Source organism: Gossypium hirsutum, chromosome D12 (assembly GCF_007990345.1).
Source record: "Gossypium hirsutum isolate 1008001.06 chromosome D12, Gossypium_hirsutum_v2.1, whole genome shotgun sequence".
Lineage (NCBI taxonomy): Eukaryota > Viridiplantae > Streptophyta > Magnoliopsida > Malvales > Malvaceae > Gossypium > Gossypium hirsutum.
The window spans coordinates 10,783,923-10,811,182 of record NC_053448.1 but is presented as its reverse complement, the minus strand read 5'-3'; the positions used below and the strand labels follow the sequence as shown (position 1 = coordinate 10,811,182).

The 27,260-nt window shown below is 34.5% G+C and overlaps 4 protein-coding genes across 7 annotated transcripts; 1 reads left to right on the top strand and 3 right to left on the bottom strand.

Moving 5' to 3' along the window:
• On the bottom strand, positions 1–408 carry LOC107942702 (GDP-mannose 4,6 dehydratase 2-like). Its single transcript, XM_016876425.1, has one exon. It carries the CDS (start codon positions 406–408, stop codon positions 1–3), a length of 408 nt encoding a protein of 135 aa, XP_016731914.1.
• Positions 409–454: 46 nt separating this feature from the next.
• Positions 455–865, bottom strand: LOC121224514 (GDP-mannose 4,6 dehydratase 2-like). The gene has a single exon (XM_041107955.1). The coding sequence runs from the start codon at positions 863–865 to the stop codon at positions 455–457; it is 411 nt and encodes a 136-aa protein (XP_040963889.1).
• A 1,004-nt stretch (positions 866–1,869) lies between these two features.
• On the bottom strand, positions 1,870–4,869 carry LOC107945806 (peptide methionine sulfoxide reductase A5). Of its 4 annotated transcripts, XR_005922367.1 has the most exons (6): positions 4,519–4,868; positions 4,321–4,433; positions 4,079–4,223; positions 3,487–3,723; positions 3,243–3,271; positions 1,870–2,675 (listed from the first exon to the last, which is right to left on the bottom strand). XR_005922367.1 is itself a non-coding variant. In XM_041108452.1 (5 exons), the coding sequence occupies exons 1-4, from the start codon at positions 4,813–4,815 to the stop codon at positions 3,526–3,528; spliced, it is 753 nt and encodes a 250-aa protein (XP_040964386.1). In that variant the 5' UTR covers positions 4,816–4,868; the 3' UTR covers positions 1,870–3,271; positions 3,487–3,525. The 4 variants fall into 4 exon arrangements, 3 of the variants coding, with proteins under 3 accessions (XP_040964386.1, XP_040964387.1, XP_040964385.1); XM_041108452.1 differs by having other exon boundaries at positions 1,870–3,271; XM_041108453.1 differs by lacking the exon at positions 3,243–3,271.
• Positions 4,870–24,631: 19,762 nt separating this feature from the next.
• On the top strand, positions 24,632–26,549 carry LOC121224674 (protein WUSCHEL). The gene is made up of 3 exons (XM_041108450.1): positions 24,632–25,409; positions 25,544–25,641; positions 26,045–26,549. Exons 1-3 carry the CDS (start codon positions 24,716–24,718, stop codon positions 26,411–26,413), a joined length of 1,161 nt encoding a protein of 386 aa, XP_040964384.1. The 5' UTR covers positions 24,632–24,715; the 3' UTR covers positions 26,414–26,549.
• The last annotated feature ends 711 nt before the right edge of the window (positions 26,550–27,260 follow it).

Here is a 27,260-nt window from a genome sequence, read left to right as displayed (position 1 = left end):
TCAACCCAACAAACTGAATGCCACTTCTAGAAACTCCTCCACCGTATGCGACTCCTCCGTTGCCACCACGTAATCGTCGGGCTTCTCTTGTTGCAGCATCATCCACATAGCTTCCACGTAATCCCCGACAAAACCCCAGTCCCTAGAAGCTTGTAGATTCCCCAAAAACAACTTGCTCTGTAACCCAATCTTTATCCTGCCAACGGCCCGAGTAATTTTCCGGGTCACGAAATTCTCTCCTCTCCTCGGCGACTCGTGATTAAACAGAATACCATTACTGGCGAAAATCCTGTACGCTCCCCTGTAATTGACAATGTACCAATGCGCAGCGCATTTGGAAGCCGCGTATGGAGATCTGGGGTGAAACGGGGAAGCTTCAGATTGAGGCGGAGGAGTGGATCCGAACATTTCTGACGATCCAGCTTGGTAATACTTGATATGGGTCCGACCCGTGTCAGCAATGGGACCGAACGGCTTCCAACAAACGGAGGGCTCCCGTAGCCACCACGTCGGCAGTGTAATCAGGGATTTCAAAAGAGACGGCTAGGTGGGATTGGGCAGCCAGATTGTAAACTTCATCGGGTCGGATAGTGTCGAGCCAACGACGAAGAGAGGAAGCGTCGGTGAGGTCAGCGTAATGGAGCTTCATCCGAGCCTTGTGGGCGTCGTGGGGGTCGATGTAGATGTGGTTAATCCGCTGCGTGTTGAAGTTGGAAGAGCGGCGGATCAAGCCATGGACTTCGTAACCTTTGTTGAGGAGGAACTCGGTGAGGTATGAACCGTCTTGACCGGTGATGCCAGTGATCAACGCGATCCTGCGGCCAGGAATTGCCTCGCCCCTGGAACTCTCATTTTCGCTCGCCATTTTGGAGTTCAAAATAGATAAAAAGGGAAGAAGACAGGGTTTCTGAGTTTCAGTGGTTTTAGCGATTAGTGGGTTGGTTTAGTAGGGGAGAAAGAGGATTAGGATACAATGGTCAATTACAATATCCTTGCGAGGTTAGCTAGAATATGATCCATTCTAAACCATCTATATATGTTTTTCTTTTTTATTAATATTATATTCTTTTTTGAGCCAAATCTATTTCCATTTTTGTTTTAAATAAAATCAATTTCATACCTACAAAATATAAGTTAAATTTAAATACACAAGTTTTATATATAATTAGATTATAACATATATGTAGAAATTATATTTACGGAAAATTTATATAAAGCTTTAATTAAAACGATAAAGTTAAATCGTTAAAGACTTGTACCCTCCACACTCGATTCAAATGGCGATTGTCACATTTCGTTGAAAACCTACCAATAAATGTGATATAATTCATAAGCTTCAAGTTATACAAACGAAATACTTATATATGAGATCAAATGGGCCCACACAATAATCTAGGGTCATATGAGGTCAAACACGGAGTTATGATACGAATCCTAATTCAAATTATTAAAATGGAAGGTTTTGGCTCAAGATAATGAAGTCATGTCTCAAGACATATCTTCTCTATTTTAGACCCATAGTTTCAAAGTATATTGGATAAAGTAATCGAACAAAAATATAACAAAAGTGGAAATTTGAGTAAAATGTGTAGAGTATAGTGGCATATGCTTGAGAATGATAAATGATCACTACTGGTAACAAGTGAATTATGGCTAAGTGTAAAAGTAAAATTGTACAAATAGATGTGATTATGTAAAATATGTCGAGAAGTACTTTAACCTTAGTGAATATATGAAATGATTATCGAGTGTTAATGGAAATTACTCGATAAGCTTTTAAAAAGTTTGAAAAGTGATTACTATATGAACCTTTGAAGTGGTCAAGTGATTAAAAATTGCATTAGACTAAATAGAATAATTAAGATATAATTGGCATACTATGAATGTGCACATTTATTTGTTGAAGATAACGAAATATGTCTTATGGAATGGCACACAAGTACATGGTAACCATTTTTTCAGGGTGTTTGCATTGATGCGCTATTAGCACAATATGTGTCGGGTATTCAATTGGAATCCCGAATATCCTATTTGCATTGTATGCATGTCTTGCTATACAAAGTAAAAGAGGGAATGATACACTTTAAATGCGGGACTATTGACTAAAGAAGGTATATAGTGAAACAAGGGTGATGGGTTTTAAAATTCCAGCTTGTTGATGCAAGTTGAGATCCTCCAAGCTCGTTCATGGCCAATATTCACGTTATTGAATTAAGATTTTCAAGAATAGAAATCTGTTGATATTTGTCTAAGATTTGGTTTATTGATTTTCTTGGAACCAAAATTCGAAATCTTGATGGCCCTTAAGCTCGAACTCCATCCCTTAGTCACGAATTCTTGCACGAACACAATCAATGTAGCTCAGATTGCTTGGTCTTTGATCTTGTAATAAAGTCCATCACTTGAATGAGCTGGAATTTGAGCTTTGGTGCGTGCATCAACACCTCCAATGACATCCAGTTTACTCCAACAGAGGAGTTGGAAATCTTCTTGTCATGGATGAAAGCCCACTCTGGATATTGTTTAGCTTACAGCATTCATGCTACTGACAACACTTATTTTAACTTCTTATGCTGACTGCTTGGAAACACATGACGAGAACCTTGCTAAACTACACCTCCTACAGGAGATACTTACTCATGAAAATCAACACAGGTGAAGACAACTTCTGTCAACTGCAACAAGGAAGCAATCAAGTGAGACACTGGAAATATGAAACTCTGATCTCAGATATCAGAATGCTAAAGGACAGGCCAGGATCCTCATTCCGTTCACAGCAAGTACAAGCTGGACATACATGCAACACCGAGCCAGACAAGCTGCTCAAGGGTTGCTTTCAGGGGTTGAATTGCATTTACCTGAATGGTAGTTTCAATCAAGAGCCTAACTGGCAGAATGTTGGAAGCTTTGAGTACTAAGAGAATGAGAAAAAGGTATAGGAAGGGTTATAAAGGAAAAAAGAATGACTATTCCAATGGAGGAATTTTTTGCCTGTGAACTGAAGTGAGGTTATTGCATCAAACGACCCTGGTCTACATAATTATTGAGACAGACCCTAAAAACATAGAATTTAATGCCTCAACAACAACTTGTCCCAAGCATTTATGTCATTGTCGTGTAATTTCAGAATATTCTTGGATACAATTTCCCAACACACTGAACTAATAGCATGCATATTAAAACCCTAAACTGATAAAGTAAATTTACTTAAATTTGACTTCACATCAATAAGAATAACTAACCTTTTGACATGAATAGCAAGAGAATTACACTGCAAATAAAACAAAACAAGAAAAGCTTTTGATGAGCCATTTTTATGCTTACGAAATAGATTGAACAATTAATACATCGAAAACGTAGGCTTTACTCTGCGAATTACTATAACATTCGACTTAATTAACCATCCAAACAATCAAATCTATGCTAAGCTCATCTAAGGTTAAAAAACCCACAAAATCGAGTTGCTCAGCCCGAAAAGGCACATACTGATTTCATTCATCTGAAGCACAACTCCAATGGTCTCAGCTATACATCTCTTAAAACAGGCCAACCCCTCCTAATAATTCCATTGATCTTTGCATCAATCTGCTTTTGAATCCTTTGAGGGCAAAGCTCTGCAGCATAACCGTTAAGTTTTGCTGCTAGGTTAGACACCTCAAGTTCATCTTCGGGCAGGTTTCCTATCAGCTGTAGAAGCATCGGGTGGCGTTTGAGCTCAAATTTCTGCACATTGAACCAACATACCAGTCACTCATTTACCTATGAGAGCAACTCCTTTGACCTTCTAAATCTATCAAAAGGCTATAAAATTTGTTTCCCATCATCCAAATTCATATGGACATAGAAAACCCGGTCACTAATTTGGTTGCTAATTTGATAGATTAAATTTTTCATGCACATTAGTTCTCCATAATTACTAGGAGGCTCCTAATAATAAAAAGCTAGACAAGCATCTGATGGGACCAACATATTAAATCAGGTCCGATTTCAATTAAATCTAACAAATTCAACACAAACTGACGACTAAAAGAAGCTTGTGGATCATAAGATATAACAAAGAATACTCAGACACCCTCACCTGATGTTCAGGTTCTGCCGGATAAAATGATTCAAGTTGTTGAATTTGGGTTGTCAAAATGCTGCTCCGCGACTTGGTTTGTTCCCTTTCCTTGCTCATGGCAGCTAATCTAGCCTCTTCAGTCCCATTCGTAAAAATAATAGACCTGGTTGAATTGAGATAGGGAAGCTAGTCATCAAAAAGTAGGAAAATGAAGTAGTAAAATGGGTTCTTTTCTCTTATTTTCTGGTCATGACGGTTACCTGTACTGGGGACCTACATCAGGACCTTGGCCAAAAACCTGTCTTGGGTCATGGCTAGACCAAAAAACCTCCAGAAGTTGCCTGAAATTAATCTCCTTGGGATCATATTCAACCTGTTCACCATTCACATACCCTTATTCACAACAATCATTTCCCAAAACAAGATAATTTAAAAGGAGTGGAAGAGAAATAACGGACCATTACAGACTCGGCGTGGTCACCTAAGCTTCTGTATTCGGGATTGATTTTGGATCCGCCAGCATAACCAGAAGTAGTTCGAACGACACCGTTTAAGCACCCGAAGACAGCTTCCGATCTCCAGAAACTACCGAGGGCGAAAACCGCGGTTTTCAGAGACTGATCTGACAGTTCCCGAGGCGTGGTGGAGTCCCGATCTGGAATCCGAATACAAAATGCTTTGTCGGCACAGAATAGGGACAATGAAGCCAAAGTTAGGAAATTGAGGATGAGGAGATTCCTATCCGCTGAAGCCATTTCTTCCGAGATAGTGTAATGGAAACAATGACAATGAGAGGGAAATTGCGGGTCGATCAAGTAACCATGGACACTGGACATGCATAAATTGGGCTCAACTTTGACAGGCCAAGGATCAACTCTCACCGCGAGAGTCTTTGGACGTGGCCCATTACAAAGTCCATTTTCATTTCAAAATTTCACCGACTCCACCTATTTATGTTTCAAAGATTCTAACAAAGAATTTAAGAGCTTAGGACAAGATGGACTCTAAGGATGAATAAAATCTGAAACTAGGATAAAATAAATAAAGAATAAACAAAAAATTAGATGAATTATGTAATGAAGAACCAAGATTGATGATCTAATCGTGCTAATTAGATAAATTGAAGTTAGGAAAAAAACTTCACCAACAGCTGTTGAAAGAATGGAGTACACAAGAAACTTCATTGCAACCATTTTAAAAAAAAATGAGTTTTTAAGTTCTAAACTTAAGCTTAGATGATTTCAATCCCTCATAATATGAACAAGTTCTATTAGGTTTACATATGTTTCTGAGTTTGTTTGAATGTCTTTTAAATGAACTTAATTCAATGTATTTTGGCACATTCAACATTTTCTTTTTACACTTTTTAGAATCCTTTGTAAATATATTCAGGGGGAGTTTGATGGTTCACATTGAAAATCTTTTGACATTTAGATATATGATTTTTTCGATTTGCTTGATATTAAGGTCATGGGTCACTTAAACAACTTTGATTTTATCTTTTGACAATTGTTTGAAATGTTCAAGTTGATCCAATACGTTTTTATCTTGTAATGATTCATAAAGCTTTTGATATGTAACGACCTGACTTTTGTCAATGTCGGAAAATATGGTTTCGAAATCTCATTTTCGTAAACCGAATTCCTTAAGATAAAATAGGAAGATATATAGAGTTAGTAAGAAAATAAATTAAAGATTTGTTAAGTAATTAAACCGAGAAAATCGCTAATTAAAACTTAGGAACTAAATTGTAAAACTTAGGTGTTGCGTGGAGGTTATCAAGGTTTCAGATGATGAAAAAAGTTATATGAATGAGTTTTAACGGTATCCCTATGTCTTATAAGCAATGATTGTTGGGTTTTCATGTTGGATGTTTGGGATCTGGAGATCAAGCTACTGTTCGTGGGTGTAAGGTGAGTCCCTAAGCCGATTCTTGCTTGTATATTGTTCATGTGAGTGCTTCAATGAACGATGATTGAACTATGTAATCAAACTGGAAAAGTATGTAACAACTCGATTTTGATCCTAATCGGATAAAGTGGTTTCGAGACCACAAATCTGAGTCAAAAAAATAATTTAAAATTATTTTTGGTATTTGCAATATGTGAGTTACTGTGTGTGAAAAAAATTGATCATTTGAGTGCTCAATTTGATAAAAAGGGCTTAATCGCGCAAAATGAAAATTTAGGGGTTAAATTTAAAAGCATTTATTTGTTGTTGCCTTTTTAATCAGAAGGTTTAAAGATGCAATTTAACCACTATTTAGATAGTGGGTGGCTAAGGTCAAAACTAACCTTAATATATAAAGGTTATAATTATTTTTAATAAGGTTAAATTAGTAAATTATAAATTATTATAATACATAATAGTTAAAACATAAAATATAGTTTTTATCATCTTCTTTAGCCGAAATTGAGATGAAAGAAAGCCATTAAAATGCTTGAAGAAGGTTCGGCCATATCCTTGCTTAATTAAAGGTTTGTTTTTGTTCGGTTTTTGAAAATTTTTACATTTTTGAGATCGTTGCTTTGTGTACTACAAGACCCATGCTTTAATTTTAGATTTTTGTGATGATTTTGTGATATGCCATTGATGAATGCTTGAGCTTTGTGATAGTTGATGATGAAATATGAAAGATATGTGAAAGATTAACATGTATTGTCTTTGAATTTTTGGTGAAATTGAGTAATTAGGGCTAAATTGTAAAATTAAATTTTTGGGGTACTAAAATATGAAATAAACGAAATGTGTGGACTTGTATGAGCACTAGGAACATTCAAACCTTGTATAGTGTGGGCAAATTTTGTGTATTTTGTGTTTTATGCAATAGGGACTAAATTGCAAAAAGTGTAAATGTTAGGGGTAAAATGGTAATTTTCCCATTTATGTGTTTTTGGACTAAATTGAATGTAATAATATTTAATTTAGCTCATTTTGAATATATTTAGATTAAGAACCAAAGAAATCGGAGTTGGATCGGGGAAAAGCTAAAGTCGTCGACTAAATGTCCGGTTTCGATTTTTCACTATCTGAGGTAAGTCTATTAGCTATTTAATGTTATTAAATCGGTATATATATATATATATATGTAAATGTATTGTATTTTTTTTGAACTTTAACTTAAAAGTATATTGATTGAAATAAAATAAAGTATGAATGATATACATGTATTATTAATGTTAGAATATATATATATATAGGTTTATACTTATATAAACCTTTAAATTTAGTTAAAGTATAAGTGGTATATAAGTATATACATGTATAAATTATTGGATTAATCAAAGATATGTATAAGATATATGTATATATATAAGGTTCGAATGATTATATAAGTATATATATGTATAAACTCTTGGATTTGATTTGTGATATGTATGTTATAATTGTATATATATAGATTCGAATAAGCATGCAAATATACATGTATGTATTGTGTATTGAATTTAGATATGTCATTATATAAGTATATGAGGATCGATTATGCATATATATATGTATAAGTTCTTGTTTTGAAATTGAGTATGAATTTATACATTTATATGGTAGATTCGAATATGTATAAATGTACATGTATAATTTCTTGAATTGAAATTAAGTATGGAATTATATATGTATACATGAGGTCGAATGTGAATGTATATGCATATGTATAAGTTTTGTATTGAATTAATGGTATGGAATTATTAGCTTAGATTATTTTAATATGTTCGAATGTTAAATGTATATTATTTAAGTATATTATAAGTTAATAGTATGATAGTAGTAGTAGGATCCAAAATATAAGGTTATGTATAAATATGTTCGGTGGAACCATTAAGTTATGAAGCTGGAATTGATAATACAAATTAAATAAATATATATATCCATGCTTTCAAAGAGAAAGATTATAAGTTTTGAGTTGAATTTTACGTATGGATTTATATCCATAAATAGTTCGAATACGAGATACAACTTATGTGAATTGAGATTTCAAGCTCAGTGCCTAGAAGGCTTATTGCCAGTGAGATAATTCAGACTCTATGTCTAGTAGGCTAGATGCCGGTGAAACAATTCAGACTTTATGTCTAGCAGGCTTGATGTCGGTGAAACATTTCAGACTTTATGTCTAGCAGGCTTGATACCGGTGAAACATTTCGGACTTTAAGTCTAGCAGACCAAAAGTCGGTGTACTAAATCAGGTTTTAAACCTAGCAGGCAAAGTATCGGTGAATCTGTTTATATTACGTGTTTAAATATAATGGATATACGAATGAATTATGTCATATGAATTTGAAGAACATGTACATATATTCGGTCATTGGATGTTGATAAGCATATAAGCATTCGTTTATATATGTAATTGAAGAGCATATAAATATATATATTTGTTCTTATGCATTTGCTAAGTTTATATATATTCGAATGTATGCATGTGATAATCTATATATATATGCATTTGGTATATGCATTTAATAAGCATCTACGTATACAGTGAAATGCATTTTTGGTAAGTAGGAATATATTTGGTTAAATTTGTTTAAGGTATATGTATATATATACATTCGGTGATAATCTTTGTTAAGCATATATATATGCATTCAGCTATTCTTGTTTAAAGTGTACATGCATTCGGTCTTAAATGTTGATAATTATGTAAGCATTTGACTATACGTAACTGATATGTAAATGTATTGGTTGTAATGTTTGATGAGTATTTATAAATACATTTGATTATATGCATGTCATATATATATGTACTCTTTGATATGAATGCTATGAGTTCATATATTTGGTTATAAATAAGATGTTTATGAATATCAATATTCAAATGGTAATATATGTAGTATTCGCAATTTCATTAAGTGTACGCAGGAAATTATATAATTTATTTTATATTTAGTTATGTTGTAAACTTACTAAGCTATAAAAGCTTACTTTATTTGTTTATGTCTTTCTGTTTTATAGATTTAAAGATCAAGCTTCAAGCTTGAGGATCGTCAGCAAGATCATCACTCTATCTACTCTCTCGGTATTAAAATGTTTAAATTTTAACTATGGCATTATAGACTAGATAAATGTTTTGAAGGTCATACTTTGTTATATTGTATTTTAATTTAATAGCCATACGAAAATGGTTTATTTCCTTATCGATTAGCTGGACTGTAGTGTCTTTATTTTGTTTTAAATGATCTAAGTGAAGCTCATAATATGTCATATTTAATATTAGATCAAATTTATTAAATTTTAAATATTTATATACAATGTATATGTTTTGATTTTGCAATGGTTGTGTTTTGTTCAGTAATGTCTCGTAACCCTAATTCGGCGACAGATACAGGTTAGAGGTGTTACAAAGCATAGTATAGTGATTATGTTATTGCATGTGTGTTTGATGGATTTTGCATGTGTAGTATGTAGGAAATATGAAGAACGAGTAAGTGGTTTGAATCTTAAAAGTTAAAGTATGGTGGTATGAGTATGTCTAGAAGAATGTGATGAGATGAGAAACCATTTGGGTGTTTGTATAAATAAAGTGTTGAGTAATGAATGGTGCCATTATATAAAGAGTTTGTCAAGTGATTCTATGTCTATTCACTTTGGTGGAGTCTATAGGGGTCCGTCAAGACTTTAAACACGACCCCTGAAAGGAAAGCCCATGGTCATGGCACCATATCAAGTAAGACCATATATGGGCTATGGCATCATATGGAAATACCATAGCTAGCGGGTTATGGCATTGTATGGAATGAACTAAAGGAAGGTTATTACCTAATGGGGTTTTCTACATGACCCAGGATAATGAAGGGCAAACTTCACAAAACTTGAGTTTAAATGAATCCCTATCGTGGATGCGCTAGAAAATAGAAGCCTTTGGTGACAATTTATGAAATGGAAATCTTTGTGGCAATCTATAAAATAGAAGTTTTTGTGGCAATCTATGAGATAGAAGCCTTTGTGGCTATTTAAGGAAAGGAAAGCTCTTGTGGCAAATGAAGAAAAGAACGCCTTTGTGGCGCACACAAAAGAATGGTCTTTATGGTAACCATTTGAGGGAAACGTCTCTGTGGCAGACTCTGAAAGAAAGAAATTGTGTTCCCAAAAAATACCAAAGGGATAGTATGTATTTCGAACTCTAAAAGAACGGTAGGAATAACAAACCTTAAAGGAGAAGCCCTTGTGGAATATCATGTTACACTTTTGATAAGATAATTTAATGTGTTTCTTTTATGGAAAGCTCCATATGAGTTGTTGGGGCAGGCCCTGCATGGTCTTAAGATAAGAATAGAGAAACTGGAATACTCCAGAATACGTGGCGAATTCGAAGTATGGGTTAATTAGATTTGAAGCACAAATCTAGGTAGGGCTATGTCTGGTAAGTAGAAAAAGGTAATCTGTCTGTAATTATTAGAAGAATAAGGGTATTCTCTTGAAAAAATCAAACCCTATAATTAAAGAACTCATCTTCTACCTATGTATGAAATCATTCATGGATTCTGAAGAAACGATGGCTTAGAGTATGAATGTAAGAACAACAATATTTTGTCTGTATGAGCCTTTGGAATGAGTATGGTTAAGGAATCATGATAGTGTAAAGTGAAGAACGTGAGTAATGTATCAAAATACGGGAAGTAATGCATTACATCTAAAGTACGAAGAATGGCACTCTAAAAAAGTTTTCATTAGAGACAAGTTGAAGAACAAATGACAACGGTGACGAACTGAACTACTAGATGAGAAATACAAAAACGATCAGGTAATTGAATGTTTATCTCACTAAGTTCTCATGAACTTACCTTTGTGCTTTATGTTATAGGAATGTTGGTTTGGGTCTATGCCAGGGATACGTCAAAGGAGCAACATATCGGGCTATCAAGCACACAGAGCAAGTTTGTTGGCGTGTTCAAGTCTGAGTTGTTTTATAGGAGTCTTTTACACTGAATAATTGTAATAAACCAGAACATCCATTCAATCATAGTTGTAAATAAATTTCCTATGTATACCAAAATGAAATTCTTGTATTATTCATACTTATGTATTTCTTAGAGAAATTTATAATTAAAACAGTTGTAATTGAATGTAAATTTGTATGATTGAGTGAACTACATATGTATTTGAGTAGTAACACCCTAGATTCAGATTCAGTTCATTGGATCGGGTTTGAGGCGTTACAGTATGGGTGGAGGACTTAACAAGATGCCTAAACTTTTAACCTGGCTAAGAATATATGCATGCATAGCATTTAAGGGATTGTAGGTTTCATATTTTCCATGAGGAACATACCTCATTGTGTGCTTAACCTAAGGTCTTTGAAATGTTCTCGATGATTCATTCTGCGAATAACCCCTCTATTATGCCCCTCCTTGTATGCGTAGACTCAAATAAGGAAGGCCTTGATGACTACGAATTCCTTGTCAGTTTCTAAACTGTTTGTTATCCCTCTAGAAGGTATTGCAAGCCGCTCTTTTAATTTATTCTGCTTTAGCAAACTTATAAGCCCTCTCATACAAATCTACCAAACTATGTGACCTATTATCAGTGAATGAGTATTGCACATGGTCATTCTAGACACCCATGATAAAGGCATCAATGGACCACTGATCCTTCAATTTTTTTGTGTTTAACGTTGTTGCATGGAAACATCTAACATAATCTTGTAAGGATTCTTTATCCCTCTACTTTACTGACATTAAACTCATATGAGTGCTCATTATTATTCTATGAGCTCGAAATCTTCCCAAGAACATTCGGCCCAGTTGCGAGAAGCTCTGGATGGAGCCTTCTGGTAAAGAAAAATATCAATCTTTCGTATTTCCTTTAAGGTTCGCCGAAAAGACTTTATATTTTACAGCATTAAAGGCCCTTAACACATCATATAATCATTATGCTGCATGAAATGTGCTTGAGGACCCCTTCTTCCTTCAAACATTTCCTTTAGTACCTTAAACTTGGTTGGTAGTCTCACCAATGGGTTGCTAGAACAAAACAACCAATCTATATCCTGGGCATCAGGATACAACGCTTGTACATCTCTATGCAGAGCATCCATTTCATTCTGCCACGGTATTGCATGTGCCCTTACATCCTCCTCTTGAGCAGGCATGATATTATCTTGAAGATCATAATTTTCAAATTGCATCTTCCTCCTCAACTTTTCGCTTTGACTTAACAATGCCTACCAAAATGCTTATTGCTGTTCGAACCTAGCACTTTGTTGAGTTATATGCTCCTTCATCAACCTCAACTACTCTTTTAAGTTGAACAATTGCAGTGGTGATGCTCCTTGATTAGAGGGAAATGATGGTCCCTGACCTGAGGGAGTGTTGAGATCGAAAGAGTTGGAAGCACCTGCATGGCCTGAGTTACCCAAGTTCTCTGGCTGGTCAGCAAACCAACCAGCAAAAAATTCTATCTCGCTGGATTGATTGCTAGTGCCAAAACCTCCTAGTTGTCCTAATAGGAAATTGGTGAGGAAATTCTCGTTGGGGTGAGTCATTTTGGTTTTTTATCAAATTGAAAATCTTGAGATCGGAAGTCTGTCCACACTCACCGCACCAAATTGTTGAGTGTTTCTATGTGTATCCTTTACATACCGAAGTTGTGTATTTATATGACATTATTATTGATCATAGATGTGATGTCATAGGTAGCCTCCATGCATGTCGACACGTACACTACTCTAAGTTTAACACGTGTTTATACGATGTAGGTTCGCCTATGCGATGGCATGCAAACCCACATCATGCAGTCTCATGGGAGGGTGTGAGTGCCTTACACACGAACTCATAGTGTCACGTGAGCTTGAAGTGCAAACTATATAGAACCCGACCTAGACCCAATCGGGTTATGAGTCGATAATAGTGAGTATCATAACAAAATTTATTAATTACAATGATTATCTACAAACAATAATATCCAAATCCACTTATTATATGGCTTTCTAAATGCATCCTTAGCAAATATCATATATTTTAAAAAACTTTATTAGATATGAAATAATAATATAATAAAATTTTAATTTTTGATCAAATGATAAAAGTTTTCCTTTTGTGTTTATTCCTTAGTTTATTCGTAAGAATATTTTACTCAATCAAGCGATTAATACAGTTAAAAATACTTGGGAAGTCCCTGTATTACAAGGATTGGATCAATTTAGTAATTATACTATTTAAAAAAATTAAATAAGTCCAAATTGTAACAAAGTTAACATTTCTTGTATAAAAAAAATGTCTTGAATTTTTTTCAATTGCATTGCAGTTCAATTTCAAACAAAAGATTTCATTTGCAGAACTATAAAAACTTTAAAAATATTAACTCCCTTAGCAATAATTGATATTTTTAAAACGGTAAATGTTAACTCTATTCCAATTTAACCTTATTTGATTCTTTTTAATAATATAGGAGCTAAAGTGATCAATTTAATAGTAGACGGGCTGATTTGATTAGGTCCCTATATTCACCAAATTAATACCATTACATATCTATTTTATTCAATCAACAAAATTATGTAATACCTATTACATCTCTATTTTATTTTCACCAAATAATTATTCAATTTCAACTCTATTTTATTCCAGTGAACCAACGATGTCATTATATCTCTCACATTACATCTGGATCCATTTCCCTCTCTATATAATGTACCATGCTAATTGGCGAAGGCCAAATGAAATGGATGAGAAATTAAACAAATAATATTCCAAATTATGAAGAAAAAAGAAAACATTTTACCTTGCAAGGCCAAAGTTGAAAATAGAAAACATGTTCACTGGTAAGCGTAAAGATTCAGTCAAAATGCAATTAGAAGAAGAATATGTGGTCTAAACCAAATATATATTATTATAGCCAAAAGAAACCTAACTGCATCATCACATTTTGGTCCATACTACAACCCTACAACTATAAGTAGATATTAACTGGTATATATAATTAAAGCATTGTTTCTTATCAAACTTCACTGTATATCATCCATTCATAGTAAGTTTTGTTTGAAGCTCGAAATGCTTTGACACCCCTACTTTCATTGATTAAAAAAAAAAGAATGGTAAAAAAGATTGTGGTTGGGGTTTGCCTTAAACTATAGTCATCGATTAGGTTGTTTAGAAAAGAAATAGCCAAAAAGAATGGGGAGTTTATTTATTTAATGTTAGGCATGCAGTGGCAGCTAAGATTGATGAGAGAATACAACAGATGATAGAGAAAGAGGAGATATGGAATGATATTGTGATGTTATGTTTAGAGATATGGAAAGAAAAGCAAATGTACCATAGTTGATTACAGCTCTTCTAGGCCACTTCTTATAAGGTAAGTAGCCTCATCAGCTAGAGAATTTTGGATCAAAGAACATAAACTTTAGAAGAAAAAAAAGAGGGGGTTTTCAATGGAAAATCATAGCCAAAAAGTCGATTAATACTACTCAACTAGAATTTACTGTATAGCTAAAGAAACAAGACACCAACAAACCACGTGGAGAGAAAGAGTGTGTGTTTGGGAAGAGCTGGAAATCTCATGATGGTAATATCAAAATCAACCAAATAGCACAATCTGAGAAAGTTTGAAAGAAGGAAAGAAAAAGAGAGAGAGATGAAAGGACTATGACAGGTTGATTTCATGGATGAAGGTTTTTTAAGTCATCGTAATATAATATTGGCACAACGATATAAAAGAATCGCATCACAACGTGCAAAAGTCATAAATAAAATTATGATTGAATTATTCAATGAATAAAAATATAACAAAAAAATTATTTACGTTTTCGAGTTAAGTTAATAGTTCATATTAATGAACAACTTTAGGAGTCAATAGTTAATGTTAATAACCAAGAATTGGTAGTAAAAACTCAACCCAAAATTCAAAGGAGTAAAGGGCTTTTTTTTCTTTATATTTTTTATTTTTACAAATTAAATAAAACTCATAAAAAGTATGATTAATATTAGAATAGTGTAACATCTGCAACGGAATCTAAAATTGTAATTTAATACTATAATTCCCTCACTCCATTCTTCTAGGGTGTAATTTATCACAACTTTTTATTGCACTTTTATTGTTTCATTTTTTATTCAAATTGGTAATTTTTGGATGGGAATGTTGATGTGTCCATTAGTTGACCAACCATCAACGCTAATGTAACTTACCACATTTAATCTTATATGTTATGATAATTTGAAATTTTGAAAAAAGTCCAAAAATTATAAAAATATTTAAAGCTATACAATTTTTAAAACAAATTAGAAACATTTTTAATATATATAAAATATATGTTTCAAATATTTAAACTAAAATGTTTTCAAATTTAATTTCCTTTTTTTTTGTTTGTTTATTTTTTCTCAGTCACCAACTTTAAACCCACCAGCATCAGCATCAGCATCATTGAAGGTTGCCATACCCAAACAATAGATTTCAAGATTTAGATGCGGGTAGTATTCAAGGACTTAAACCCAAAAATTAAGTTTCAAAGTTGGCATCTCCTTTTTACTTTTGTTCCTTTTTGCCTTTGAAAAGGTTGAAATTAGTTTTCAAGGACATACATACTTGAAACCAAAAACCATATTCGAACTTAATCTTGAAATTCCTCACCAACAATACCACAGAAGAAGCAAAACAACCAAAGAGAAGAAAAGAAAACCTATAAAAGAAAAGATAAAACAATTGATTTCGCCGTAATCAATTCAAGAGGTTCGGGTCCACCTCTTGAAGATCCAAACGGTGAGGGTGTAGAAGAGGTGGAGGAGAGTAAAATATCCCAAGCACATACGATCCAACGATGACGAATTGGGTTTTTTGTTTCAAAATTTTGCTGGGAGTTTCATGGATTTTTTAGTTGTTTTTGGGAAAATCCAAACCGAGTAAGAGAAAAAGGGTATGATGGTCTTCGTTTTAGAGTGAGATGGAAGGCCCCCATATGGCATAAAGGCGGTGGTGGCTAAACCTTACCGTGGAAGAAAGAAGAGAAAAAGTAGAAAGAAAGAAAATAAAAAGCTAAATTTTATAATAAAAAAATCGATTTAAAAAAAAGAAGAAGGGGTTTTCGGTATTTTTTGAGATATTTAAAAAATAAATCGATTTTGAGAGAAAACTCGTTTTTTTCTTATGTGGCAGGTAAACACGTCCTGCAATGCGTGTTTTCGCAATGGTAATATTCCAATGGTCACAAGCTCCAATGGCTATAAAACGGCTAGTTTGTTTGCTAAATAAACTCTAGCCATTTTCTCTATTTTCATTAAAATTCAATTCTCTCAAGTTTTTAGCTCTTAATTTTTTTTATTAAATGTCTCTAAAATTATTGTTGTTTTAATTTTTTATTTTTTATTTAATTCATTTTAGTTTATTTTTATAATGACAAATACTTTTATTTATTTCGATAACAACCACATTTCTTGCGTCCAATTGCAAACGGTAAGAAATATTTTTATTTTTTAATTTTAATTAAATTCATTATTAAGTTGTTAACATTATTAAAATTATTTTTTTATTTTTTATATTCAGGCTGAAGATCAAATTTTGGAGACGTACATACACAATCTATCATCAAGGGTACTGCATGTAATTGAACGATTCTTGCAAAAGGCAGGATTCTTAGACGTGTCTCTTATGCTATAGGGGTGTAGATTGGATCCCACACTTATCAGCACATTGGTGGAAAGATGGAGACCCGAGACTTACACATTCGATCTTCCATGCGGTGAGTGTACAATTACACTCAAGGGCGTAGCTTTACAACTCGATTTATCAGTGGATGGGTCAGCCGTTACGGGATCAGTGGTCGTTGGCGATTGGAGCAACATTTGCGAGCAACTATTAAGTAAGGTGCTGGATAAGTTTTTTGGTAGTCGGATAGAGATGAAATGGTTGGAAGATAATTGCAGTTATCTCGACGACACCTCGAATGCCCTTGAAAGAGAACAACATGCCCAAGCATTCATCCTAAGGTTAATCGGTAGTGTTCTAAAGCCCGATAAATCTCGAAATCTGGTACATTTAAGGTGACTATTATAACTCTTCAACTTGAAAGAAGCGGGTCAACTCAGTTGGAGGTCAACCGTGTTGGCCACGTTGTACCGAGAGATGTGTCGGGCGACACAACAATAAAAATTAAAATCGGTGGTTGCATACTCCTTCTACAATCATGGGCATGGTACCGGCTATTATTTTTATGTCCCCAAGTCGACGCCCCTTATACTTTCCCACTTGTACAAGATAAAATTCATTTGATAATGTAATAGGCCCAATTTGCCCGGCCCAATTTCATAAATAAAAACAAAATTATTAAAGTCCATCAGTCCAGTTACAACCCAATACCATAAGCTCAACTTCTAAATACCAAGACCCAAAATATCAAACTTGCAACGGACCCCAAACCCAATTTTCATAACCCGATTACAATGGCCTAGAAGGCCCAAGTCACCTAACCCTAACCCAAAATTCTAACCTAGCCCAAAACCCGACTTAGCCCCAAAACATTGAAAACCCTAGCAGCCTCCACGCACGCCTCAACAGTCTCCCCTTCGTACGTGCGCCACCGCTACGTGCCACACCTCTATGCACTGCACCGTACACGCCACGTCTCAAGCCCTGCTCTCCGTACCTGCAAGAAATAAGCAAAGGAGTAGCAAAAAGACAGACAACGAACGAAAAAGGGGCAGGAATTGGCAGAGAAAAAAAGGAGAAAAAGAAAATAGGAGAAACAGAAAAAATAAAAACTTTGTATTCTTTTTGGGATATAAAAACCCCATCAATGTGCCCCTTAGAAAAAAAAGGAGGAGAGTTATCTGAATACAAAAAAAGCACAAAAAAAGGTGATTTCTTGGTCCTATTTCTTTTTTTTTTCGTGGTTCCTTTCTCATTTTTATCAGGCGTTTAAAGAGAAAAACTGTAGCAAGGTCCAAAGAATAGTACCTGGCCGTTGAATCCTCACTCTCTTTGTCGCCATCGGAGCCTGAGCGGGGGTTTTGAGATCCGTCTGAGGGATCGATGAGTTGAGCGGCGGAAAAAAAGGGTTTAGTTTTTTTTTTGTGTTTAATTTTTGATGAATGGCTAGGTTTTCGTTAGGTTATTTTCCTTTTATAAGTGTTTTTGAAACGACGCCGTTTGTAGCTAAGGTGATAGCTTTAAAACGGTGTCGTCTGCGTGCCCTAAACCCGCACGGTGACCCGACCCAAGGGGGAGGATCCGCGCGTCATGGGTCTGATGGGATTATTGCGCATCAAGCCCCTTTACACTCGATTTTCATGCCAATCCAATTTTTTTTATTTTTAGTTATTACTTCGAATTTGATTTAAATTTCATCTAAATCTAGAGTGAGACGACGTCGTTTGACGACCAGATCCAGGCGATGACCCGACCTGGGGTAGGATCCGCGCATGCTGGACTAGTTGGTCTATTTTCTGTACTGGTCCCTGAGTGTTTACTGAGATTACGATTTTATTTCTTTAGTTGTTTGCAATTTGTACGGTGCATTTAACCTTGTTTTCATTCAGATCCAATTTGAAACGGTACCGTTTTATGTGATTGATTGTAATTATTTTAATGCTGCATTTAATTGCTTGTTGAGTCCTTCAATATTGAAACAGATTCCAATTTAATACAAATCCAGTTTCCTTTTTAAAGTCCACAACATTTTTAATTAATTAAATCCCACTTTCGTACATTAGGGTATTTAACATTATTTGTAATATTTATTTTAATAGTGTTAAATCTACTATTATAGTTTAAAACATAATAAATTATTATTTTCGTTTTTTATTCATTATACACCAACATTTTGAGTCAATCATATTTTAATTTTGTTCTCATTTACTATTATTCTAATTTTATTTAAGTCCCGATTTAAAATTTGTTGATTATTATTCTCAATTTCAAAAAGTGTTTTGCATATTTAATTTTGATTTCAAAAGTTTTTTATCGAGTTTTATTCTAATTCATTGTTTTTAATATTATTGTAGCATTGGCTTAATATTTTTCAAAATTATTATTGATATGATTTTTAAAATATAATACTTTATTCTTTTGCATTGTTATTAATATGTTCTAAATTCATTAACATCATTTTTTAAATTTTCACTGTATGGAATTATTTTAATATATATACGCTTGTAATTTCTAAAATTTTATTCTACGTTTTAAATTTTTTCGTTTCGATTATGTTGATTGGTATACCTTTGATTAAATTATTTTTGTATTAATTATTCTCATTTTGTTATTTGTAAGAACGATCATTAGTTTATTTGGTTATTAATCTCGATGCATTATATATCTAGTTGCTCCAAATTGTAGAATTAATTTGCTATTCATCATTCGCTCCGTATATTGTTATATTGTTTGTAAGAATTGCATTCCATTAAAACATTATAATCGTTTTATTTCAAAACTCCTAAAAAAGGGCTTGGTGTTTAATAGTTCTCTAGAGAATTGTGCCCTAACTTACTGGGCTTCAACTCTCTTCGATGGATTTATCATCAAGTTTCCATTTTATTAAAACCATACCATTATCAAAATAAAGTTCTTCGGGATTTCAAAATGTTGGATCCTAACTCACTGGATCCGATAATTTTGCTACTCCGAATTAAGGATTTTTTTTAGGCAATGTCGGTTGTTTAAGAATTTCGAGAGATCAAACCCTAACTTATTGGGTTCGAATTTCTCGATTGGCTTAAATAATCAAATCTCCTTTTTAAATCACATGATTTTCTAAAAAGGAACAAATTTAATTTTAAAGATCGAATTGTTGCACCCTAACTCACTGAGTGTAGCAATTTATTTCTTCAAAATGAGTCCGTCTTATTATTCAATTTGGTTTACTCAAATTTAAACTTCAAAGATCGTATTTTAAAATCTTTTCAAATTCTCGACACTAAGACATTGAATAATCAATTCGGTACCAATTTTGGGCGTTACGAGGGTGCTAACTCTTCCTCGTGCGTAACCGACTCCCGGACCTATTTTCTCAAATCTCGCAGACCTAAAATTTATTTTCAATGGAACTGATCACACATTAATAAAAGATCGGTGGCGACTCCATTTCCATTTTCAAAATCGATACCCATTTTTCAAATTAAAAAGTGGTCTCGACAGATAATATAATTATAATAATATTTTTTTCATTATTATATATTTTAAATAACATATTATTTGAATAAGTGGAATAATCGCGTGAGTCATGTGGAACTAAAGGAGGAGCTCAATGATATCTGGCTATTGTTAAATCAACGATCAAAAGCCGAGATTAGTTTTTAAAATTTTCAATTATATAACATTTACCTAAGGATTTGAAATTTAATATTATGTAGATAATAAAATTTATTATTCCGTACTACAGTTTGAATGTATCTTATGCGCCAATTTGAGAATTCAAGCATGTATCCTGGCTGAATTTTTGGCCAATCTCAATATATGGCATGTGAAGGAAGGTGTCATTTATAGTTTACGTAACAGTGGATATGTACGAATCCGATCGAGTGATACAATAATTCAGGTTTAGGCAAACTATTTCGCCATCACTCCAAGACATCGAAGCACAATACAAGGTCAACTAGTAGGGGAGAATCGACGAAGATTAGCCTAAATTCTACAGGCAATATATCAACATTTGAGAGCATTTGGACGATTTCATACCTAGTCGTGAACCATTTCTTGCTCCAGAATCTAAGACTTCTCCGAACTACATGCCATGGTTCAGACATCATGGCAAGCCATATATTCTACATCATGGCAAGCCATATATTCTATCGGAGGAGGCAATGACTAGGCAACGTCATACTAGGAGGCCAAGATGACCCTAGCTCAATCCTAGGTCGCGAGTGCATGCCTCGACGAAGTCATCATCAGGTCCAACCCAACATGAGGCACCGAAGGCTGCACCACCTCCCGATCAGTACGGTTCATATTATTCTGGTGCTACTTTCACTAGCCCCCCTTATTTTTATACAAGCACCACACTATGCACCACCATACCCTGCTTTAACACATTTTGAATGTATGTGTTTTTGCACCACCTCCGTCCGCAGCACCATATTACACTTCAATGCCAACAACACCGATGTATCTGCCACCTCCGATAATTCCAACATTTTAGCCGCAATTGAGTTATGTGACACCATGCACTTATCCATCGATAGTGTCGTAAACACCCTCAACATCACTGTTCTACCTATGTGGTTCATCTTTGCAACGACTTATTAGTGGAATGGAGGACATACGATGGCAACATAGAAGGACACCGCACTTAACCATGGAGGAAGGGGATGAATAAGGAAATGGAGCTTGGGGTGAAGATAAAGACGATGAAGATAAAGATTAGGAGTCAGAACCCCAAGTTGTACGAAGAAATCTATCTTTCAACTGACACCCACCAGGTTGTGGCACACATTCGGCCCAACAATGTCGATGATTTTTTTCCACAAGAGTTTTGTCATGTAAATATTCTTTTATAGTTGGTTAAATTTTAATTTGTATTGTATTAAATTTTCTCCATCCATAATGTATTTGATGTCAACAATGTATACTTATTTTTTTTTTGCAATCTACACAAAAATGAAACAAAAAATTGTTTACTTTGTATTGTATTGTACGTTACATCAATAATATATCAATATTCACAATTTACCAAAAAATGAGAAGCAATGAAAATATTGGACATGACAAGTTTGAGTAGTTTTTAAAAAATGCTTATTGTTAAAAGTGTTTAGATTAAAAAAAATGATGTAGCACGCGTATCCGAAATTATTTTGAGATTCCTAGGATGTCTAAAAAATTAAGTGGAGATTCCCAACTTTTAGAAAGTTTCACGGGTTGGAGTGAGAGTTGAAAAAAATAAGGGGAAACGTGCCCTATGGGTTTCATTTTTAGCTGAGGTGGCAGAAATATTCATTGAAAATACACTTAGAATGCACTTTCAGCTTGCATGGTAGTCATGTCAGCTGAAAACATGTCATACAAGGCGCGCTTTCAATGAACTTTTCTGCCACCTCAATTGAAAACACATCATGTGATGCGCATTTTCCCTCCCTTTTTCAACCCACAACCAAATCCATGAAAACTTTCCATAAATTGGGAATCCTCATCCTCAATTTTCAGACGTCCTGGGAATCCCGGGATAATTTCAGATTTAGATGTTACATCTTTTGTTTTTTTTTTCAATTCTTGCCCACTTGGCTGCCTATATAAAGGGGGTTTTACTCCCCCTACTCCATAAACTCTTTCAGCCACCACCTCTCACCCTAAAAAATTCTCTCTAAATTTATTTTTGTTAAGTGTTGAAACATTTCGACAAAAAGATTTATTTGTGTTTGAGGGAGACAATTAAGGGGTGTTTGAGTTTACGATGATACAATGGCAGTCGGAGACCCATACATTTCATCTATCGTGTTGGGATGGAATTATTGCCTTAGAAGCCCATCACATTGCAACTCGGGCTCAGCCTTCGCGGTGTTTATATGATCACGGGTTGAAGTATAACTAGGGCTCCTACTTGGTGGATATTAATGTGCGGTCATGAGTTGAAGCATAACTCGAGAGCCTAGTTGACAATGGTTATGCGATCATGGTTTCAAGTTCCACCTCACTAAAAGAGCATGGTTTGTTAACTTGATACATAAGTTTGACATCATAATCATAGGGAAACACTAGGGCTTTCTAGTATTTTCTTCACCTGTGATAGATTTGGGGCAAAAAGATTTTCAAAGAAGGAGTGGCCTTACATGTGGAGAAAGGTGAAGATCCTTTCAAGTAGACAACGGTTGTTTTTATTAAAGAACTCATTAATAACTACAATCGTTGTCACCCCAACTCGAGTTTTACCTTTTTTCCACCGCCACAATCACTCCCCCTAACAAGTCCTCTAGCATCAAACTATGCCATAGGTTTCGGATAGGGAGGTTAAAGATACTCCTTTTGGTGGAGATGGAAAAAAAGATTAATTTGATTATATTGGAAAGCCCTTCAGTTTTTTCCTATAATTATGATCTCAAACTTATGTATCGGGTTTACAAACCATCATCTTCTAATGAGGTGAAACTTGAACCCGTGATTGCATAACCACTGTCAACTAGGCTCTCGAGTTATACTCCAACTCGTGACTGCACATTAACATCCGTCAAGTAGGAGCCTTAGTTACTTCAACCCGTGACCATATAAGCATTGTGAACTCGGAGCCTGAGTTGCAATGCAATAGGCTTTTAATGCAATGGTTCCATCCCAATACGACAGATGAAATGTATGGGTCTCTAAGCACTATCGCATCACCGTCAACTCAAATATACCTTTAAGCTTTTACAATGTCTACCTCAAACACAAACACAAATAAATCTTTCTCCACAAATTTCCAAACCTAAACCCTACAAAAATCCTAAACCCTAGAAAAACCTTAAACTCTTAAAAAACTCCAAACCCTTAAAAATGGTCTAGGAGAGAGAAAGTGAGTGCGTCCAATAGGACACATTTTCAACTGACAGGTAGGACGCTCTTTCAGCCACACAAGCGCGTCTTACAGAAAACGCGTCTTACTGAACTCGTTTTCACTTTCTCTCTCCAAAATTAACCTACTTCCCTAAATATCCCAACAAAAAGTTTAAAAAGCTAATTATTTAAAAAAAATTGGCTTTTTCCCCAAATTTAGCCTAAAATAAATTTGAATATATATTTATTTGAACTTTTTAGTGATTTTGACCTTTAAAATGATAAAAGAAATTTTTTATTTAGCCCAACCTATCATGTGTCACTCTATTAGTGGGTTACATGTTAATTTCTTATAAAAATTAATATTGTTAGATTATAATAATAAGATAATACACAAAATAAAAGTGTATGTATTAAATTGGACAAATTAAAAGTACAAATATCATATTGGAAGATTTGTTAAAACTCTCACAAAATTTCCCTTTCTTCTCTTATTTAATAAAAAAAGTTTCACCTCTCTTTCTCCAAAAAGAAAATTCTTGCAAAACACTTATGTTTTTTTCACCATAGCCCAACTTACCACACAACATTAACCGACTAAAAATGCAAATACTATAAGATTGAAAGAAAAAAAGAAAGAAAAGAAAAGTGTGGCAAAACGCCAAGTGACATGGCTCAACATCGTCTTTTCCACGACTGCACAAAGTAACAAAAAAGTGATCAAAAGATGATCATATCTCCATGCAGTTGGAACTTGAAATTTAAATAACAAAATACCTATCAACTAAAGATTACTATCACTTAATTAATATGCATTTAGAAGATTACGCTAAGGTTTTGAGACTTTTGGCTAGTAATTATAAGGAAACTTGGTATTTTTTAAAAGATAAAATTATAGAATTAGAACCCTAGGTCTTAAATAATACAGTATCACGTAAAACGTCCAATAATAATATTTGTATTAGTATGAATTCCAAATGAAATTTTATGATTTCCTTAGAGTGTATTACTTTTTATATACCAACCATGCATAATGTGAATGCCATATTATAAATGATTTAGACAAAATAAGAATATGCTCAAATGAGAAAGGAAAACTGATCTGAAGAACCTTTGCCATTTCCCCACTGCCCCAAAATCTCAAATGAAACTGTTGTTTTTTGCATTTCTCTCAATTTCATGTGAATTCTAATGTTGTAGAACAAATTGAGTTCATGAGGTTTTCTGGGCCTTGGTAAATATTGAGATCTCCATTAAAAGAACTCCCCATGAACTCTTAATATCATGGCCATTCATTCATTCATACCTCACGCATATGCTTTCTCCCACATGCATCTCTCTCTCTCTTTTTTTGTCCCTTCCCTTTTTATGAACATCGCTCTGTCAACTTCAGTCCTTCTCTCTCAGATATTTCTCAGATATCCTCTCTTCATCCTTTCATGTGCCTGCTTGTCCCCCTATCTCTCCTTTTATATCCCATTCCCTTGCTCTCATCCATGTCATACAATTTCACTTACATCCCCTCTTTACAATTCCCTTCTCTCTCTATCCGACTTGGTTACCTTTGTTTGCTTCTCTTTGTTTTCTTCTTGCTTTCACTCCATCATGGAACCCCAGCAACAGCAACAGCAAAACCAACAAGCTCCAAATGAGGATTGTGGTGGTGGCAGTGGCAAAGGAAGCTTTCTTTGCAGGCAAAGTAGTACACGGTGGACTCCTACCACTGACCAGATTAGAATATTGAAGGACCTTTACTACAACAATGGAGTTAGGTCCCCGAGTGCTGATCAGATTCAAAGGATCTCTGCTAGACTTAGACAGTACGGAAAAATCGAAGGCAAGAATGTCTTTTATTGGTTTCAGAACCACAAGGCTCGTGAGAGGCAGAAGAAAAGGTTCACCACCACGACTAATCATCATGTCCCCATGCAAAGCCCTACCACTGCTGCAAATAACAAGTATCCCAACATAACTCCTGGTTGTTTCCTCTTTTCTTTCTCCCCTCTCCTTCCTCTTTTTATATACACGCATATACAAGACATTCTATTTTTTTTAGTTTCCCAAAGTATCATATCCAGGGAGTTACTTTAATTTTATTACTTTTTTTTGTAGGTTATTCTCCTACATCTCTTTCTTCAACTGGTGCTCTTACTGTTGGGCAGATAGGAAACTATGGCTATGGGTCTATAACCATGGAAAAGAGTTTTAGGGTAAGTGCTGTATGTACTTTGTGCCATGAAAGTTACATTCTAGTCATTTCTAGTTTGAAACACTGTTAAAATAATAAGAAAGTTAACTAACTCGCGTAGGAATTTAAAACTTGGTGCAATGTATATGCGATGTAAAATGAGAAAAGGAGCTAAAGACAAACTATTGTTATTCCATGATCCCATGAAACATCGATAAAAAGAAACAACACTTTTATTTCCTCCATGTAAAAAGGCCAAACAAATTGGAAGTTTGTTTTTAAGCCAAAATGAATTCCCTTTTCAACCCCAATAATACACAAGGAGAGGATACATATATGTACATATAGTTTCTCTCAACCTTTAGTGAAGGGGAGAATATATTATAGCAAAATTCAACTTTTTGACTCTGGACTACTATTACTAGGATTGCTCAATATCAGCATGTGGTAGTAGTACAAGTGTAGGCGAATCCCTGAGTCACAACTTTGGATGGGTTGGGTTCGATCCTACTTATTCTTCGTCCTACACATTCTTTGAGCACAAAAAATTCATGGAAGAGAGACAAAAAGATGAAGATGATGCAGAAGAAGAAGCTGCTGCTCCACAAATTGAGACCCTCCCTCTCTTTCCCATGCACAGTGAAGACGCTAATGGTTTTTGCAGTAATATTAGGCCCAGACTAGACAGCTGCTACTCTGGGTGGTACAGGTCTGAAGATGGCTACACTGGTTCTCGTGCCTCACTTGAGCTCAGCCTCAACCCATATGCAGGCAGACCGCAAGATTCTATCTGATGAATGAATATTTCTTTCCCTCATCTTTGTTCATCCCCAATATATTGATCATGATATTATGATGTCTATTGTCTTCTCAATTAGCTAATTATGGCTTTAATATAGTGTAACCAACGGTTTGTCCCTTGTTTTTCTATTTGGTTGTGTATATTTTTTTCCTGTCTTTTTTACCAAGAATATTCCATGATAGTGGTAAGCTAACATACAAAGACGGATTAAGAAAAGAATATAAGAATTATGATGCTTAGTTTAGGAAAGTTACACTCCAAAGACATTGGTTATATCAACAAAGAAACATTACATTTGTATGCAAATTGTAAAGAGATGGTTTTCTATCACCTTCGCTGACTTAATGTTAGTATCAATTATGTAGCCATTTTTAACCAGAAGTGACTGTCAGGACTGACTGAAGATGGTTTGAGCAATCAATTCCCCCAAATAAAACAAGTGTTGAACATCTTCTCCTAAGGCTTAAATAGCCAGTGGAGCCACCGCTTAGACTCAAGTGTTTTGCTGTTAAGATCAAATGCGGGTGATGCAATCATAGATATTCACCTTCTGAAATAAGTTAATTTCCTACTGTTTACTTAACATTGTTGAGTCTGTTACATCCCCTCCCAAAATCATAATTGAAAAAGGGTCCCTATCAACAAGATTTTGGGTGATGATGCATATTTTCATTTATTTAGTTTTGACACATATTCAGACTTTATGGCAAGGAATGGGCTCCAATGTCTTTTAGTTAGGAATTGAAAGAGAGAAAGAGAAAGAGAAGGGACTGAAATGAGGAAACTATAAACAATGCTTCTGATCTTAGCTGATAGATATATAGAGATTTAGTTGTAGA

Excerpts from the sequence above, each read along its gene's own strand:
- LOC107942702 (XM_016876425.1), bottom strand. The coding sequence starts at position 408 with ATGTTCGGATCCACTCCTCCGCCTCAATCTGAAGCTTCCCCGTTTCAC.
- LOC121224514 (XM_041107955.1), bottom strand. The coding sequence starts at position 865 with ATGGCGAGCGAAAATGAGAGTTCCAGGGGCGAGGCAATTCCTGGCCGC.
- LOC107945806 (XM_041108451.1), bottom strand. The coding sequence starts at position 4,815 with ATGGCTTCAGCGGATAGGAATCTCCTCATCCTCAATTTCCTAACTTTG. Across the intron at positions 4,434-4,518 it reads ACCACGCCGAGTCTGTAATG|GTTGAATATGATCCCAAGGA; the intron begins GTCCGTTATTTC and ends AATGGTGAACAG. Across the intron at positions 4,224-4,320 it reads GATGTAGGTCCCCAGTACAG|GTCTATTATTTTTACGAATG; the intron begins GTAACCGTCATG and ends CAATTCAACCAG.
- LOC121224674 (XM_041108450.1), top strand. The coding sequence starts at position 24,716 with ATGGCCATTCATTCATTCATACCTCACGCATATGCTTTCTCCCACATG. Across the intron at positions 25,410-25,543 it reads GTATCCCAACATAACTCCTG|GTTATTCTCCTACATCTCTT; the intron begins GTTGTTTCCTCT and ends TTTTTTTTGTAG. Across the intron at positions 25,642-26,044 it reads CCATGGAAAAGAGTTTTAGG|GATTGCTCAATATCAGCATG; the intron begins GTAAGTGCTGTA and ends TACTATTACTAG.